Genomic DNA, 17,065 nt, shown 5'->3' with positions numbered 1-17,065 from the left:
TTGGAAAGGAATTAAGATATTTCCATAATGTAGTATGTTTCTTTTCTAAAACAGATGTGCCCTCATTGTTTCATGAGGAAGTAATTAGGTGTATTTGATTAAAACATTCATAATCGTTATCATTTATTCAGGGCTATTCTGTGCTGCTGTCTTTATGTATGTGTTGTGTCTGCTTCTCCCCATCACCCTGTGAGATGTTTTTATTGTCTTCGTTTTAGAGATGAGGCATCTGACGCTCAGATTAAGGAGCTTGCCCGAGGATACTCAGCTTCTGGGTGATAGACATGGGAATGCAACAGGTCTGGCTGGCTTCAAACCAGTGCCTTCCCATCAGCCCAGCTGCTTCTGAACTTGTTTTTGAGATACCTTTCAGCCCAACACCCCGAACCAGCACACATATTCCCGTCCCCTCAGCTCTCCCTGTGCCCGCCCCCGCCCCTGCATTCAGCTTTCCATTTCCTTAAGATTATCGCCCTGTACTTGCATCCTGAAGCCGAAATGCTTTTGTCAGTGACAATTGGATGCTGTGATGTGTAGAAACAGGTGTTAATAATATATTAATGTCACATTAATATTAAAAGATACAAAATAATACGTTGTGTTAAAGCCAAATTACATATATTATGATTTTGTTTTCTCTTTATATAGCCTTTTACTCCTAAGATGTCTTTGAGTCCCAGTGTATATATTTTTTAAAAAATATGTTTTTTTCTTCATGTAAAATGTAAATATAACAACATAGTGAAAATTAAGTTCCTTAGATAAAATTTTTTATTTTATTAAAGGTTGTCCAAACAGTGGGATACCTATTTCAAATTATATATGAAATAAAAGATTGAAATAGCTCTCTTTAGAGAAGTTTAAGAAGTTTCTTACTGACTTAAATTCATTTATTTTCTGCTCCTCCTAGTATTTCAGCGGGATTAAGTTTTTTGAATCAGTGGATCAAGTTTTAATTTTCCTATTCCTTCCTTATACTGACATATGCTTTGGCAGAACTAAAAAGAGACCTAAACATGTCAGCATGATTTTTGTTCAATGAATTAAAAACCATAAAAGTAACAAGATCTGATCCAAATCCCTAAACTCCTGACATGGTGGTTTTGCCCTTTTCAGTCCCAAGATTCATATTACTGACTTTGAAAAGCTTTCTGCCTGGAAGCAGAAGTGATGGCAGCAGTGCATAATTTATTTGAAATAGATTACAAGGGGTGGGCAGCACGGAGGAGGCGAAAGCACACAGTCCAGAGATCTGGATTTGAATCCCGGTCCTGTCACTCAGGCCCTTACGCAAGTTGCTCAACATCTGAGCGCCTCAGTTTCCGCCTTGGCAGATGGGGGGATGGGGATCTAGCTGGAAGAGTTGTTGCGAGGGGCTGTGAGGTGCAGCACTTACAGTACTCACCTGCAGAGACAGGCTTAATAATGGCAGTAATCAGGATCATTTCTATTTCGAGAATACCTTCAAATAGCTGAATCCAGAAGGATTGATTCATAATGCAGCGGCCGCTTTGTCTTCAGTGCTCATCTTTTCTCAAAATTCTTTAATTTTTTTCCTCATCCTGTCGGGGGGAAAAATAACAGGTAGATGCCACTAAATCTTTTTAACACCTGCTTGTCACTGCTTCACTTGGAACATATACCCAGAATGTGGGTTCATCCTTACCAAGCAAGAACCACGCTGATTTGAGGGTCAGGAACCATATGCCAGGGAGGTCCTTTTCAGGACCGGGGGGACAGAGGAATTTTTCTAAGACTGTTGGCGCTTGAGACAGGTCAACCTGGGTTTGGCCCAAACTTCTTGGGCTTTGTTTTCTTCATCTGTAAAATGCCGCCCAAGACCTTGCAAGACCCTCCATGGTATGGCTTTCCAGCCTCTTTTCCTGTCACTCTTATTATCTGTGCTCTAATAATTCCTCAGGTGAAGCATGGTCTCTTTGCGGCTTCGAGCCTTTGTACATGCCCTTTCTTCCTCTTGGAAGCCCCCCTTGGCGTGCCAGCACAGGCAGCCTGCCCTTATTCTTCAGATCCTAGTGTGTGTGTTAGTCAGGACCGGATGGGTTATGCTACAGTAACAGGCAACCCCCCAGTCTCCGTGGCTTGGCACAGCCCTCTGCTTCTGGCCACGGCTGCATGATGGACACTGTCGGTCGTGGTCACTCTGGGACCCACGCTGATGGGAGCTCCATCCCCACTTGTACTGCAGCGAACAGGAACAAATGTGCTGGAGGCCACACTGGCTTCTAATGCTCCTGCTCCGAGGTGACCCCCTTCATTTCTACTCACATTGACCAATGTAAGTCATGGTACCACACCAAACTCGAGAGGGGAGGGGGAAAATGCCTTCCTACTGGGGAAGCTAAGACCCAGAACACTAGTGAGCAGACCCAAAGGCTCCCGCATTTGGGGATTATTTCTTCAGGAGCCTCTTCCCTCACTTTGGTGCGTGCCTGAGCTGGGACGGTTGCTGTTGAGTCAGTGGAGCTGCCTTAGTGTTCCTGTGACTTCCCTCCCCACGCCACATCCCGCGCGCCCATTTTAAGTGCCTCTTTGCTTGCCCCTCTCCCTGGCTGAGCTCCCTCGGTCAGTGTTCACCGTAGTACCCTCGTGCCCGCCCCCGCTATGGTCGGTGAGTCGTCCTCACTGTGCAGAGGACGAAGAAACAAAGACTGAACAAACTCGTGGGATCACTTTGCTGGGTTGTGATGAGGGAAGGTAAAATAAGAATAATTATAAGTGCCTGGTAGTCTGGTAGCCATAAGGACCAGCTTAGGAAGTGCTTGTGGCAGGGGCTTGTAGGAGGCCCTCCTCGTGCTCGTGGTGGTGAGACGAAGAGGAAGGGAACAGTGGAAGGAGCTGACATCCAGGAAGCACTCACACGTGCCAGACCCTCTTACGGCTTCTTGGCGGAAATTAACTGGTGCGGTGGTTCTCACATGTTGGGACTCGTGTTGCATCTTGGTCATTTTTCAAGTGATTCATAAGTAAATTGCTATAATCATTAGTAAGATTCTGAAGATTGCAACTTGACTTGTTTCAGGTGACTTCGAGATTGTATGGTGCAACTTCTGTGGCGCTCATTTGCTCTGCATCTCTAGTGGGAGAGAAGGGGGTAGAATTGCTTCCTTTTGTTGAGCCGTTCGCATGGGCCAGGGTCAGCGCTAAACAGTTTATACGTGCACCCTGTCTTAACACCTTCACACCATCTCCATCTTACAGATGGGGACTCTGAAGAGACAAGTCAGTCACACGTGCGGTAAGCGCTGGCTCCAGTTTTCAGCAGTCCTCTTACTGGCTGGCCTCCCCTGGCTCTCCAGGAACTTCACCGGGTCCCGAGCACACCCCGGGCATGCTTCAGGAACGTAAAGATCATCACGACGAAGAGAAGAGCTAGCAGACAGAGTGATACTAAATTCTCAGCTAGCAGCTAACGTGTGGGATGATTTTGTTGAATGTTTTTGTGTTTTGTTTTTTTACTCAGAGTAACCAGGGAGCACAGGGAAATGCTGGTGAAACTGGCCAAGCAGAACACCAACAAGGCCAAGGATTCCTTGCGGAAAGTTCGTACCAATGCAATGAATAAGCTGAAGAAATCCAAGGACAAGGTCTCAGAGGACACCATTAGGCTCATAGAGAAACAGGTACTGTTGCCAGCAGATGTAGTACTTGTGGGTCTGACCCAGGGAACTACCTGGTCATGTGTGAAGAGAGGAAGACCAAAACAGAATACCCCTGATGCGTTCCTTGACATGATGAGGATTGGCTGAGTCTCTGTTCTAGACTTAGCCCTGGGAATGTGGAGGAAGAGAAGACGCTGTTGGCTCTTCCCTGGGTTCCAGGCTCCATGCTGAACACTATCGATCATTTCATTTATTCTTGTTGCTACGCAGTTGTGAAAGAGGTCCTGAGGAAACTGAGGTTCGGAGCAGCTAAATAACTTGCTCCAGGCCACATGCGGGTCCGCTAGAAATGGATCCCAGAGCAGGCAGACTGACTTCAGAGCCGGACGCTGACGCTCTTGTGTGCATGTGTGGTGGCTTGTCTGGGTGCTGGCAAGTGAGGACTTAGCAGTGTTCTTACTGCGCTGAGAGGTGGCACTCAAACAGACTGCAGTCAAGTAGAGCCTGGGGACAGGTTGAATAACACGTGCAGAGGTGCGCTGTGTAAAAGAACATCCTGCGAGTGGGCGATTGCCGTATGAAGATGGCTGAGGCTTGGGAGTGGACAACACAGCAGCCAGATGGGTTGGTCAGAGCGGGGCTTGGAGACCTGGCTGAGCAGCTGGACCTCCAGCCTGTCCAGATTCTCCCACACTGGCTGTGCAGCTCTGCCAGTTGTCTGTGAGCACGCCAGCGCTGCATGATGGACTGTCTCACAGCTCGGGATGTACAGGACCAGGCTTTATTTCTTGGTCTCCTTTCTGTGGGTCACCTGGGGAGTTGCTGTCCGAGGATGGGCTCAGTGGGCTTGGCTCCTGGCTCCAGATGTTGGATTGGGTTCAAGTCTCCTTTATCTTCTGGAGTCAATCTTCTGGAGTCAGTAAGCTTCCCAGGACATCTTATTGTATCTTGTTTTCTCTTTTCTCTTTTTCTTTTTTTCTTATTTATTTATTTTTTTTTAGGTTTTATTTATTTGTCAGAGAGAGAGAGAGAGAGGGAGCACAAGCAGGGGTAGCAGTAAACAGAGGGAGAAGCAGGCTCTCCGCTGAACAAAGAGCCCAATGCAGGACTCGATCCCAGGACTCTAGGATCATGACCCAAACCGAAGTCCGGTGGCTTAACTGAGTGAGCTACCCAGGCATCCCCCACAGGACACCTTTTCAACAGCAGATGCTAAGAACTTAAGCCCAGCCATTCAAGTACATTTGAAGCCCCTCTTGGTACATCACAGGTGCTAAGCCCAGTAGCACCAGGACAGAGAAATATCTAAGTTTGTGGAGGTCTAGGGGAGGGCATGAAGATTTGTTGAACAATGATTGAATCTACCACAGCATTACGATAACTTAAGGAGCTTATAAAAATACAGGTTTCTGGGACCCCGCGCCCAGATTGGGGCCCTGCAGATCTGCATTTTTAAATGTTCCCTAGGTGATCCTGATTCAGTAAGTCCCTGGAAAGATTTTTTTTTCCAGACAGTGGGGAGTTCCCATCTGTGTTTATGAAAGCTGACTATGGTGGCTGGGTAGAAGACAGATTGTAAGGATCAAGAGGGGAGGCAAGGAGGCCAGGGAGGCTGTTGTGGAAATCCATCCAGGAAATGGTGGCCTGAACCTGAGTGGTACTGGTGGAATTAAGGTAGAAAGATGAATTTACCAGTATTTAGGAGATAGAATAATGTTTAGCATAATACGAAGGGCTTTGCGCAAAGCCTCTACATTCACCACAAAAGCATTATTTTCGGAAGAGTGAGTGTGAGTGTGGGCAGGCTGGGGAGAAAGGAGGCAGGGAGCATGAGCGCTGTTAGAGGGACATCTGGAGGAGGCCATCAATGGACTAACTGCTCCCCTTCTCCTGGACCAGCAGTTAGAATGCCAGTTGTAGACCAGCCCTAGCAATCACCTAGCAAGAAATTTTAGATGGATGCCTGGGCTCTGCTCCTGCCTCTGCTCATCTTCAGTAGGTCTCCCCAGGAGTGTGTACTTTCTAAAAGCTCCCCAGATAAATTTGCAAAAGCAGACACAGATGGTAATTAAGGATCTAGAAGCTTTATGGTGTATCCCTGTGATGGTACCAGAGTTAGATCAGGGTTGTTCTGTACTTGATATCCTGTGACCTTGAGGACATTACTTGACTCCTTGCAGTCTGTTCTGTAGAAAGGGATTTGTAATTCTTACCGCAAAGGGTAAGGACGTGCTCGAAGCACCATTAGAGTGTCTGGCAGCTGGACCCTCGGAGCTCCCTTCTTGCCTTCCTTGTGCCCTCCTCTTGCCTTGCACCAGCTAGAAGAGGTTCCTAGATTAGGCTGGTCTTCTCTGAGCACCAGTCAGGCTGTGTAGCAGTCTGTCCTTGGCCCTAGCTGGGCCAGCTCCTGGTCCGTCCCCAGGGACTCCATTTCTGCTGTCAACACTTGACATTTCCTGTGCTTCTTTGCGGTAAGCCCGTGGACCTTGGGAAAGTGCCAGGCACTCCTCACTCAACAAGACTGTGCCTCTGCCTCAGGGGCCAGAGCCCACGTTCCCTGGAAAGGGAAGAATGATCAGATGAGCAGTACTCTTGGTCAGACCCGCGTGACCAAGACATGGCCAGAAGCCTTCACATGAGCACCTCGCGTTTCACCTTCCTCCTCGGGTTAGATTTGTTTCCTCGGTGCTTATTTCTGTTGATTGTTGTTATTTTTCAAAAGGAAAATAACTTTATTAGTTTTTTCTGATACTATGCTGTACATGTTAGTGTAAATTTGTTTTGATTCAGAAGGAAGTAATTGCAATTTCATCACCCAGAGATGACCACTGTTAACATTCTAGTGCAGACCTACATGCCATCTCTGTGAGGACGTGTAACATTACAAGAGATCACAGTGTATGCACATAACGTACCCAGGGCAGTAATCTTTATTATCCAAGACATTATTATTTCAAGATGAGTTCTTACCATCACTGTTAATAACTGCCTTTACTGTCATATATTAAAAGTGGAGTGAGAAAATCTTCAGGAGACAGCCTTGTGCACACTTTATTTTGTTCTTTTTCCCTGACAGGAGACACTAAGCTGGAGTTTTGAGTATGTGGTTTTTGTTTCTGTTTTTTAAATAAGCAAGGCAGGGGGCTGATTGTTGTTTTATCAGATTTTTAAAATTTTATTTGTTTACTTTGTTCCTGATTATCCGAGTAATGTATACTTCCTGTAGAAAATGTAGAGAGTTCAGAAGACTGTTTTAAAAAAATGGGGGAAAATTCACACCATAAACCCACATTGCAGAAGCAACTGCATTTTGCAGTATTTTTAACATTTTGCAGTATTTCTGCTTTCCTTCTTTTTTTTTTTAACTACATAGTTTTTAACATGGCTGAATATGTAGTGTGCATATGGTTTTGTACTTGGCTTTTTATTTTCTGTTTAGCATTAAAAACCATTAGCATTTTCTTGTGTCTTAAAAAACTGTCTATAAACAGTCATTTCTGATGGTTGCAAAATAGTCCGTCTTGTGGTTATGCCATAACTCACTTTCATAAGCCTCTTGTTGGACATCTAGTTTGTTTAAACTTCTTTGTTATAAATAAGGTTGCAATGAATATTTTTATACATAAATCTTTGTTGAGATCATTTCCCTAGGATAGAGTCCCAACTGTGGAATTATTGCACAAGGGGAGTGCATATTCTTAAGACTCTTGGTATGTACTGCCTAAATCACTTACAAAGGTTTTTAGAATATGTGTATTTTTAAAATTTTTTATCTTTTCTTATCTATAACATTTGAACCCAGAATTTTTAATGTGAGCTTGAAGTGCTGCTGACCTTAGAAGTATTGCTTTTACTTCTACACACCACAGAAAAGATTAAGTTAGTTTTTATATAAATCTATACAGCCTTTCTAAAGGATAATATAGCAGTATATACCAAAATCCATGTATTTCTGACTAGAGGCTTAAGAAGTTATCCAAAATAAATTGTCAAGAAATCTTACCTACAGAGGTATCTGTTGATGTATTATATATAATAGCAGAAAATTAAAAACTGTATAAATTTCTGACAGTGGGAAAATAAACTGTTTTATATCCATATAGAGGCAGTTTTAAAAATATTTTGCTGGGCTGCCTGGGTCGCACAGTTAAGCGTCTGATTCTTGGTTTTGGTTCAGGTTGTGATCTGAGGGTTATGAGACCAAGCCCCATGTTGAGCTCTGCACTAGATGTGGAGTCTGCTTGAGACTCTCTCCCTCTCCCTCTGTACTTCCCTCCATGCTCTCTCTCTCTCAAATCTTTAAAAAAATTTTTTTGCAGGGGCACCTGGGTGACTCAGTTGGTTAAGCATCTGCCTTTGGCTCAGGTTATGATCTGGGGCTCCTGATTGAGCCCCATGTCTGGCTCCCTGCTCAGCAGGGAGTCTGCTTCTCCCTCTCCCTCTGCTCCCCACTCAGGCTCACTTGTTCTCTCTCTCTCAAATAAATAAGTAAATTCTTTAAAAAAATATTTTGCGGACATGGTAAATTTCTTTTGGAATTAATTTTTTTAAGATAGGTCGCACAACAATATTATACTATGACTCCATTTTTGTGATAAAAATTTTCATCATAAAAGGATTGGCAGCTTTAGGAGTGCCTGGCTGGCTCAGTCAGTAGAGCACATGGCTCTTGATCTTGGGGTTGTGAGTTCAAGCCCCATGTTGATTGTAGAGATGACTTAAAAATAAAATCTTAAAAAAAAAAAAAGATTGACAGCTTCTCTACTTGAGGATGTTAATGGTGGTCATTTGAGGCAATGGGATTATGAACAATTCCGATATTATTCTTTGTAGGATTTTTTAAAAAATGTTCCCAAATTGTTTTGAGGTCAGATTTTTTAAAAACTCTATTCTAAAAATGTTTCTTCTTTGGTGTATAAAAAGGAAGGCATTGAGTTATAGATTCTATCCCTAGAGTCACGTCCGACACCCCCCCACACAAGCACCCCCAACTTCCCATCCTGCAGCCCAGACCAGCTCTGCTGAGGAAGCACCAGGGCCTGCCCACTTGGGATTCTGACATCTGCCGGCCTGCTGTTTCACCTTTGCTTCAGTTTACTATAAATGGGCCTGCTGAGCATTAAAGCGCTTGGCAGAAACACCAGTAGATCTGGCCAAGATCCTTTCTCTGCTGCCTTCTTCTGAGAAACGGTGCTGCTCTGCAGTGGGGCTGGGTGCTAGCGGCTGACGGAGGGAAGGGCTCCTGGCGGTCAGGCAAGCAGGCGGGGAGGCTGGGCTGGGTGAGGCAGTGGGTGTTCTGAGCCAGGCCTCAGGGAGGCCGACTTGCTGCCCGCCTGCCCCTTCCATGCACTGTGCCTCCCCCTTTCACGTCCCTGAGCGAGAAAAGAGTGAATGTGATGATGATGATGATGATGACGACGAAGATGGTGACGATATGGTCTTTATGAGGCAGAAGAAAATGGAAAGGCCCCTTTCTGTGGAGTCAGGCAGGCCTGACTGGTTCAAATCTCAGGTCTTTGACCTCTTGGCTGCAAAGATGAGCAAATGGCTTCACCTTTTTGAGCTTCTGTCCCCTCATCTGTAAGGTGGGAGGAGGGGTGTGCATCTCCCAGGTTTGGTGCAAGGACCAGATGACACATATACTTTCAAGTGGCTGCTGTGGTTGCCGGTCCTCGGTCATTGTCCACCCCGTTTGTCCCATTCCTTTACCCTCCCTTTGACTTTGAATATGGGCTGGGATTGGCCATTGGAATGACCCTCACACAGCTTGCCTGGGGTGAGGAAGGACGAGGCCAGGTGCTGGGGACTCCTCACAGGGAGCAATGGCACCAAACTGGCAGTCGGGGTGTGTGAGTTCCTGGCTCAGTCACACCACTGACTTTCTAACATGACCTTGGGCAGATTACTTAACATTTACACCTTGGTTTATTCCTCTGTAAAATGGGGATAATGCCCGTCTCACCTGCTAAGGCAGGTTATGTGGGGTTGTTGGATTTGGACAAAACCCCTTTGCATATGCCATGCATGACTGTGCAGCTGCCAGGTAAAATAGTCAAATATTCACAGTTTTTTAAAGGGACGTAGTCACAGCATTTCGTAGGTTTTGAGGGTTATATGCAATAATGTGTATAAAGTTTTTAGCCTAGTGCCCGGCACCTAATAATACTCGGTAAGAGGGAGCTGTTGGTGGTGCTGTTCTCGTTGTTTTTTGTTTGATGTTTCTCGTCATTTTATTTTTTTTTTAAGATTTTTTATTTTTCTTTTAGAGGGAGAGAGTGCATGTACGAGCAGGGGGAGGGGCAGAGGGAGAGAGAACCTTCAGCAGACCCGCTGCTGAGTGCAGAGCCTGAGTCAAGGCTTGATCTCATGACCTTGAGGTCATGACCTGAGCCAAAATCAAGAGTCGGATGCTCAACCAACTGAGCCACCTGGCACCCCATGTTCATCATCATTATTTAAGAAGTCTGATAAAGATGGAGAAGATAAACTTGCTGACAGACTGTCCCCAATGGCACTCTGTGCCTATAATTTGGTAGAAAGTTAGTAAATATTTTCATTAATTGATTAATTTGAAGTCAGGAAGTAATAATAAAATCAGAGTAGCACCAGCAGCATTTGCATAGCAAATACCAAGGTTAAACTCTGCTTGCATAGGCATGAACACATTCAGTCCTCACAACTACTCTCTGACGAAGGGACCAGCATCCCCATTTGATAGATGAGGAAACTGAGATTCAGGAGCTTACACACTGTTGACCCACCAAGAGTTTAACCCAGCACCCACATTATCACACTGTTAGCCTAGGTACTCTTCCTCCCCCAAGTCCCCATTCCTGTCTCCACACTGCCCTCGCACCCTTGGTCCGGAGCAGGCTTGCTGGAGTGAGCACTGCTGGGCGTCATGCACCTGCCGTGCAAGGCAGCTGCTCTCCATGGGGATGGCAGCATCTTCAGAGCCTGTGGCCCAGTGAGGAGGGACCAAGCAGCCATTTGGAGCCCAGCCGCTCTTCCAGCATGCCCAGCAGTCCCCAAAGCCATGCCTTCCACCTGCTGCAAAATGTGCAGCTATTGCAATGGCGAGAGCCTGGTTGTCTCCATGCCTGGGACCAATTGCTCCAGATCCTTTTTTGTTTACCCTTTGCAGTGCATTTAGTTCCTAGTTCTTGGCCAAGGCCTGTGGTCTGCAAATCAAGATGTCAGGCAGCCCCTGTGCTGCTGAGGACACGGATCCTGGGCACCATACTTCAAGGCTTCCTGTCTTTGGTCTCTTTTAGACATAGGAGGGAAGCAGCAACACTTATTAAGTTGTATTGTATTTTGTTCCTCACTTTTAGTGCATGTTTATTTTTGAAAATTTGGGAAGTATAGAAAAGCACAGAGAACTTTAATAATTATTTATTTAATAAATATTTCTTGAGCACTTGCTATACACTAGGTCTTTTGCAAGATATGACAGATGGGGACATGAATAATATATTACCTATATTCCCATCCCTAAAAGATAAACACTATTAATATTTTCACATTTCCTTCCATTTTTAAGAGATATGCATTTTTTTACATATCTGATATCATTTCTACTATGTATATGCACAATTTTTATCCTGCTTTTTCTTTAAAGGTAACATGAGGGGCACCTGTGTGGCTCAGTGGGTTAAAGCCTCTGCCTTCGGCTCAGGTCATGATCCCAGGGTCCTGGGATCAAGCCTTGCATCGGGCTCTCCTCAGCGGGGAGCCTGCTTCCTCTTCTCTCTCTCTGCCTGCCTCTCTGCCTACTTGTGATCTCTGTCTGGCAAATAAATAAAATATTTTTAAAAAAATATAACGAGCATTTTCCCATGATATTATAAAGAATATCTTGAAACATTATTTCTTTTATTCTGATTACAGAAGCAATCTATACTTGCTATAAACATTCAAACATTTCAGAAATATGTACTGGAATGTTACTCATATTTATACCCTTTGGGGCATATATATTCTACTACTTCCCTGTCCTATCACTTTAGATTTTCTGATTTTTCATTATTCAAAATAAAGCCTAGGTAGGGGCACCTGGATGGCACAGTCATTTAAGCACTGACTTTTGGTTTTGGCCCCATTTATGACTGGTTTTGGCTTGGGGCGTGATCTCAGTCGTGAGATCAGGCTCCATGCTCAATGTGGAGTCTGCCTGAAACTCTCTCCCTCTGAACCTTCCCCACTCACTCTCTAAAATAAATCTTTTTTTAAAAAAATAAAGCCTAGATAAATATCTTTGCATATGGAACTTTAGAAATTTTTTTCAGATTTCGTTCAAGTGGTAATTTCCCAGTTGAGAGATTTGGGGGATTAATAAATGGTATGGACATTTGCATCAATTCTAATTCTATCATTGCTATACGAGCTTATTCATTTTACCATAGCTTTCTGGCATGGAATGTTGTCATTAAAAACTACAACATCAAACTTCATTAACTATGGTAACTGAATTATATCTTGTTTTAATTGGTGTTTCTTCAGTGTCTGTTGAATTTTCCATGTTTGTTAACCAGATGTATTTCTTGTTTTTTCAAGACTTTTTTTTCCCCCTCTTAACTACTAGGATCTTGATAGTCTTACCAGTTAGTATGAGGGCTTTACACAGCAGAGTGTCTAAGGTGTAGGAAATTCTAGAGGGTCATTAGGTGACCAACAAGGCTGACTTCTCTGTATTCTATAATAATAGTTAAGAATTTTGGGCTGTGGAATCAGACTACTAGGGATTAAATTTCATCATTGCTACTTTCAACTGTGTATCCTGACAAGTGCTCTAACTGCCTCAGTTTCCTCATCTATGAAATGGGGATAATAATAGTATCTATCTCACGGGGCTGCTGTTGGGAATTAGTAAGAGTGTGTATATAAAGTTCTTAGCACAGTGCCTGGCTGGGATGAAATAATGTGAGATTTTGTCACCATCAATATTTCCCAGGTAACTTTTACATAGTTTTGGGATGTTTGTCCCCCTCCCCTTGCCCAGCCCCAGTTACCGGGCTGTCTCATTCTGTGTTCCTGCAGATCAGCCAAATGGCCGACGACACCGTTGCAGAGCTGGACCGGCATCTGGCAGTGAAGACCAAAGAACTCCTTGGATGAGAGACCCCCCGGGGCAGCAGTACTCCGGAGCCCAGTTCCTGGTGGATCCCATGGGTGGCAGATTGGCCCCTTTCTTCTCTGTCCACACGGAAGGCTGTCATCATGCAGTTATCAGTCTCTGTGAGGCTCAGCCTTCTAGTGCGACACACTAGACACTCTCGGGCACGCTCTTCCTCCTGTTCCCTGTCCACCCCGTTCTGCTCTGGCCCTCTGCCTTGGGAGGCCCTCAGAGAGTACCAGCTGTGACGGGTGGCCTCTGCTTAGGGCATTTGCCCTGATGGTGACATTGCCAAGCGACTGGGACTATCCGCGGGCTCACCACCGTCTGTTTCTCATCTCGGGAGCCTCCTTTTCAGTTAGTTGGGCCCCATCCCCGGCTTTGAACTCTGGGCTGATGTGGGCCTTCGCCTGTGACTGTATCCCTTTGCTAAAGGCCTGTTTTTACCAAAAAATAAAATCAAAATCAATTGGAAAGAATAATCACCACAAAGGAATGGATAGTCCAGATTCACGGTCTCTGAGGACCCATATGTGAAGCCGCCGGAACAATACTTGTGCCTCTGAGTCATCCTCGCACGCGCTCTTTTCTCTGCGCAGGCCGTTGTGCCTCTGCCGGCCTACCTGGCCGGTCCTGGTCAAGGACCAGCTTGGGTATCACCTCCTCTGGAAAGTCTTCCCTTTCCCCCCAGCCTGGGATTCCCATTATTGGCTGTCAGCACTGCCCACTGCTTTTATCTGAACGTTCACTAGTCTTTGTGATAATTAGTCTGTATATCTTTATTTTCCTCAGAACTTGGCATAATGCTTAGACCAGAGTAGGCATTCAGATGTGTTGTAAATGAATTGTACAAAGTAGCTGCTCAACAAATACGGCCTGCTTTTCCTTTCTTTCCAGTCATAACACCATCACTCACATTTTCTACTCTTGCCTTTGTCCTCAACATTTACTTGGTAATGAGATAGGTTTCCCGCAGGGCCTGCCTGTTGTTGACAGAGAAGTGCTTTGTTGTGGCTTATCTTTGGGTACTGGGTAAAGTAAGGGTTTTTTCTTTCTAGTAATATTCTTTTCTTTTTTCTCTTCTCTGCTCTTCTCTTCTCTTTTCATTCTCTCATTCATAACACAGAGCTAGGGACAGTTCTAGGCATCACCTTTGATCTTGGTAAACCTGCGAGATAATGTATTATCTTCATTTTATAAGTAGGAAAACTGAGACTTGACAATATTAGATAACCCCCAAAGTAACAAGCCTGTAAGTGATAGAGGGTTTCATTATTCATTGTCAGACTCATTTTGCAGAGACAGGGGAGCTCAAGAGAGGTTAAATTTCTTGCCCAGGGTTACATAGCTAGTGAGTGGCTGAGCTGGGATTCAGGCTGATGCCTGATCTGAAGCTTGTGTTCTGCCCACGGCATCCTGCAGCCTTCATGAACATTCAGTGAGCACCAACTGTGTTTCAGGTACCGTGCGTGCTCCGTGCTGGGCACGCAAAACTGGGTAAGACGTGACCCCTGTCTTGGAGGGGTGCATAGCACGCTGGACTAAGTCGTTAGACACAGTGTCTCGGGTGGAAGATAGGAAGTTCATTCCCGTCTTGCCAGATGTCTGCCTTTGGAGTGGAACGACTTGGGCAGCTTGGGGCCTGGCTGCTCTCCTTCGAAGCCGCATCTGACTTTTCCTTGCTGTCTGACTCCTCTTAGATCCTGTCCCTTGTGGGAAGTCTGCCCTTCGCCCTCTTCTTGTCCTGGTAGAGCACAGTGTACACAGCCGGTTGGGGTTCAAGGTCAGAATCAGGTCAAAAATGAAAGAAGCTAACCTAGTCTCCTGCCCCGCTTACCTGTCCTCAGTCCAGCCCCATTCACCAGCCCTGAGTAGCCATCGCACGATCAGAAGTCAGGTCGGGGAAGGACAGGGATAGACGCAGCAATCAAGGAGCTGTTTTGGGGTAAGCCACATGGCGGGGGCATGGCCGAAATCCCCCACTCACAGCAAATGTGCTTCTCAAAGATGCAGGATTTTTTAATAAACAGAGGAAATGATAAATTATGTTGTAACTCCACTCCAAAGGCATTTGGTTCTTAACAGCCAAATCCTCTGTAGTCTTTAAATAAACAAAAACTTATTTGGTGAACAGACGGGGTTGGGGAGGGGTTGGAAAATGAAAGATTTTCTGTACTTGGGTCCCACATGTCAACAATTTCTCTCCTGTGTGTATGTTGGCCAAAGCTGTATATCATGATAAATGAATAAAGGAAAACCTCGAGCCCAGGGCAGTCAGACAGCTCAGCAAATGGCTTTCAGCTGATTGCTGTATTTCAGTTGACATTTATCAAAGAGTTTCTCTGTTCTTCTGTGTCGGGCTGCGGTGGTGGCCGGGACCAGGATGAGACTACCTGCTCAGGTCTGCTGAGTAGTGAGCAATGCTGGAGCAATGCCTTCTCCCTTTCTCCTTCCTTGAACCTCTTTCTTTCACAAGGAAAAGCTGCGGATGGAAATTCCTACCCTCGCCAGAAGGATTAACCTCCTCCTCCATTCAGCTCACCAGCTTTCCAAGTCCCATGAAACAAACAGGCCAAAGAGACTTCAAAAACTTTTGTCTTGTTGGGTTTTTTTTACTTTCTTACATGCTTGTGTGTGTGTGTGTGTTTTAGAAGTTACAAAAGAAACTGAAATATAAAAAGTTAGACCAACTTCCCAATCTGCTCCCTTCAATGATTAGATGTGTATCCCTCCAGACCTGTATACTTACATAATTTTTAAAAAGCAGAGGACGAAACAATTCTGTTCGTATTGTGAAGCTTGCTTGCTTTTTTTTTTTTTAAAACGCAACAGCACATGATGGCCACCTACTCATATGTGAACCTGGAGATACAACTCACCCCTTTTTCATGGCAGTGTGCTATTCCATACTATGGATGTACCTTAACTTACTTCACTGCTACCCCTATGATTTATATTTTAAAGATTTTATTTATTTATTTGACAGCGAGAGACACAGTGAGAGAGGGAACACAAGCAGGGAGAGTGGCAGAGGGAGAAGCAGGGTTTCCACCGAAGCAGGGACCCCAATGTGGGGCTCGATCCCAGGACCCCCAGCCAGCTCATGATCTGAGCCAAAGGCAGACAATGACTAAGCCACCCAGGTGCGCCACCCCCATGATATTTTAAAAAATCATTTTATGGGTGCCTGGGTGGTACTGTCAGTTTGGGTGTCTGACTCTTGGTTTTGGCTTAGGTCTTGATCTCGGAGTCATGGGATTGAACCCTATGTGGGGCTCCAGGATTGAATCTGCTTGGGCCTCTTTCTCTCTCTTCCTTTGCCTCCTGGCCCACCCCCCTCAAATACATAAATGAATCTTGAAAAAATCATTTTACGTGCATTGGAGGATGTTTTCATTTAAAGATGATTTTCTTTTTGAGAAAAAAGAACCTCTATTCTAAGTTCATCTGTTTTGGTGAGTTTTGCCTACTTTTTCTCAACCTCAGATTAACCTTTACTGCATGCCTACCGTAGAGCAGGTCCCCTGCCTGACCCTTCACATGAGTTACTACAGTTAAACGTCTGAACAGTGTCAGCTGGTGTCACTACTGCTCCTATCTGTTTACATACGAGAAAACCAAGGTTCAGAATGGGCATTCAGCTTGTCAGTTTGAAACTCAGATCTGACTTTGAAGTCGGTCCTTACTCGGTGCACTTCAGTTGGTAAGTCTTCAAGAAAGCTTACTCAAAATGCTCTGCTCCAGGCCCCGAAGGCTATAGAAGCAGAAAGCCCCCTCTCATAAAACAAATAACTATTTCTAATAAAGGTGTGTTTTGAAAGCTGCATGGGAGGTGGCACACCGTAAACACAGAAGGGATGACGGGAAGGTTTATATTTGCATATTTCCACCTCCCACCTGCTGGGCAGACTCCCCTAGAACTTGAAAGAGAACCAGCAGATAATGACAATAACGACAGAAATAGCGTCGATGGCACGAATAACTGATACTGGCTTGGTCCCTTTCTGTTTTCAAAGTGCTCCTACATCCTCTATCCTCTTGAATGCATTGAGCAAAGCTTTCTGGTTTCTTTTGCTCTAATACGTGGTCAGTTTCCATGATGTGCACTAAAGGGTATCGTCTCTGTGTGGTGATATGTACACAGGAAATGTAGTTTATAGATTCCATTAGGTTTTCTGTATTATTTTTCGGCCTTTTGGTGTGTTTCAGTCTCCTAGTACTAGCATTCATATTTCTTCTTGCACTTTCTGTAATTTCTGCTGGATGCCTTCCTGCGAGTTGTCTTCATCTCACTCGATGCTTGCAGTCTGAGTTGGAGTCTGTCCTCTAT

At 44.9% G+C, this 17,065-nt stretch overlaps 1 protein-coding gene across 1 annotated transcript in view; it reads left to right on the top strand.

Moving 5' to 3' along the window:
• MRRF (mitochondrial ribosome recycling factor) overlaps positions 1–15,030 on the top strand; it is a 54,632-nt gene extending 39,602 nt beyond the window's left edge. Inside the window, exons 6-7 of the mRNA XM_044264972.1 lie at positions 3,482–3,641; positions 12,660–15,030. Coding sequence (XP_044120907.1) covers positions 3,482–3,641; positions 12,660–12,737 — 238 coding nt within the window. The 3' untranslated portion in view covers positions 12,738–15,030. The remainder of the gene's footprint in view (positions 1–3,481; positions 3,642–12,659) is intronic.
• Positions 15,031–17,065: the final 2,035 nt, after the last annotated feature.

This window comes from Neovison vison, chromosome 9 (assembly GCF_020171115.1).
Source record: "Neovison vison isolate M4711 chromosome 9, ASM_NN_V1, whole genome shotgun sequence".
NCBI lineage: Eukaryota > Metazoa > Chordata > Mammalia > Carnivora > Mustelidae > Neogale > Neogale vison.
Note: the sequence above shows the minus strand (reverse complement) of the source record. Positions and strands in the feature narration are given on the sequence as shown.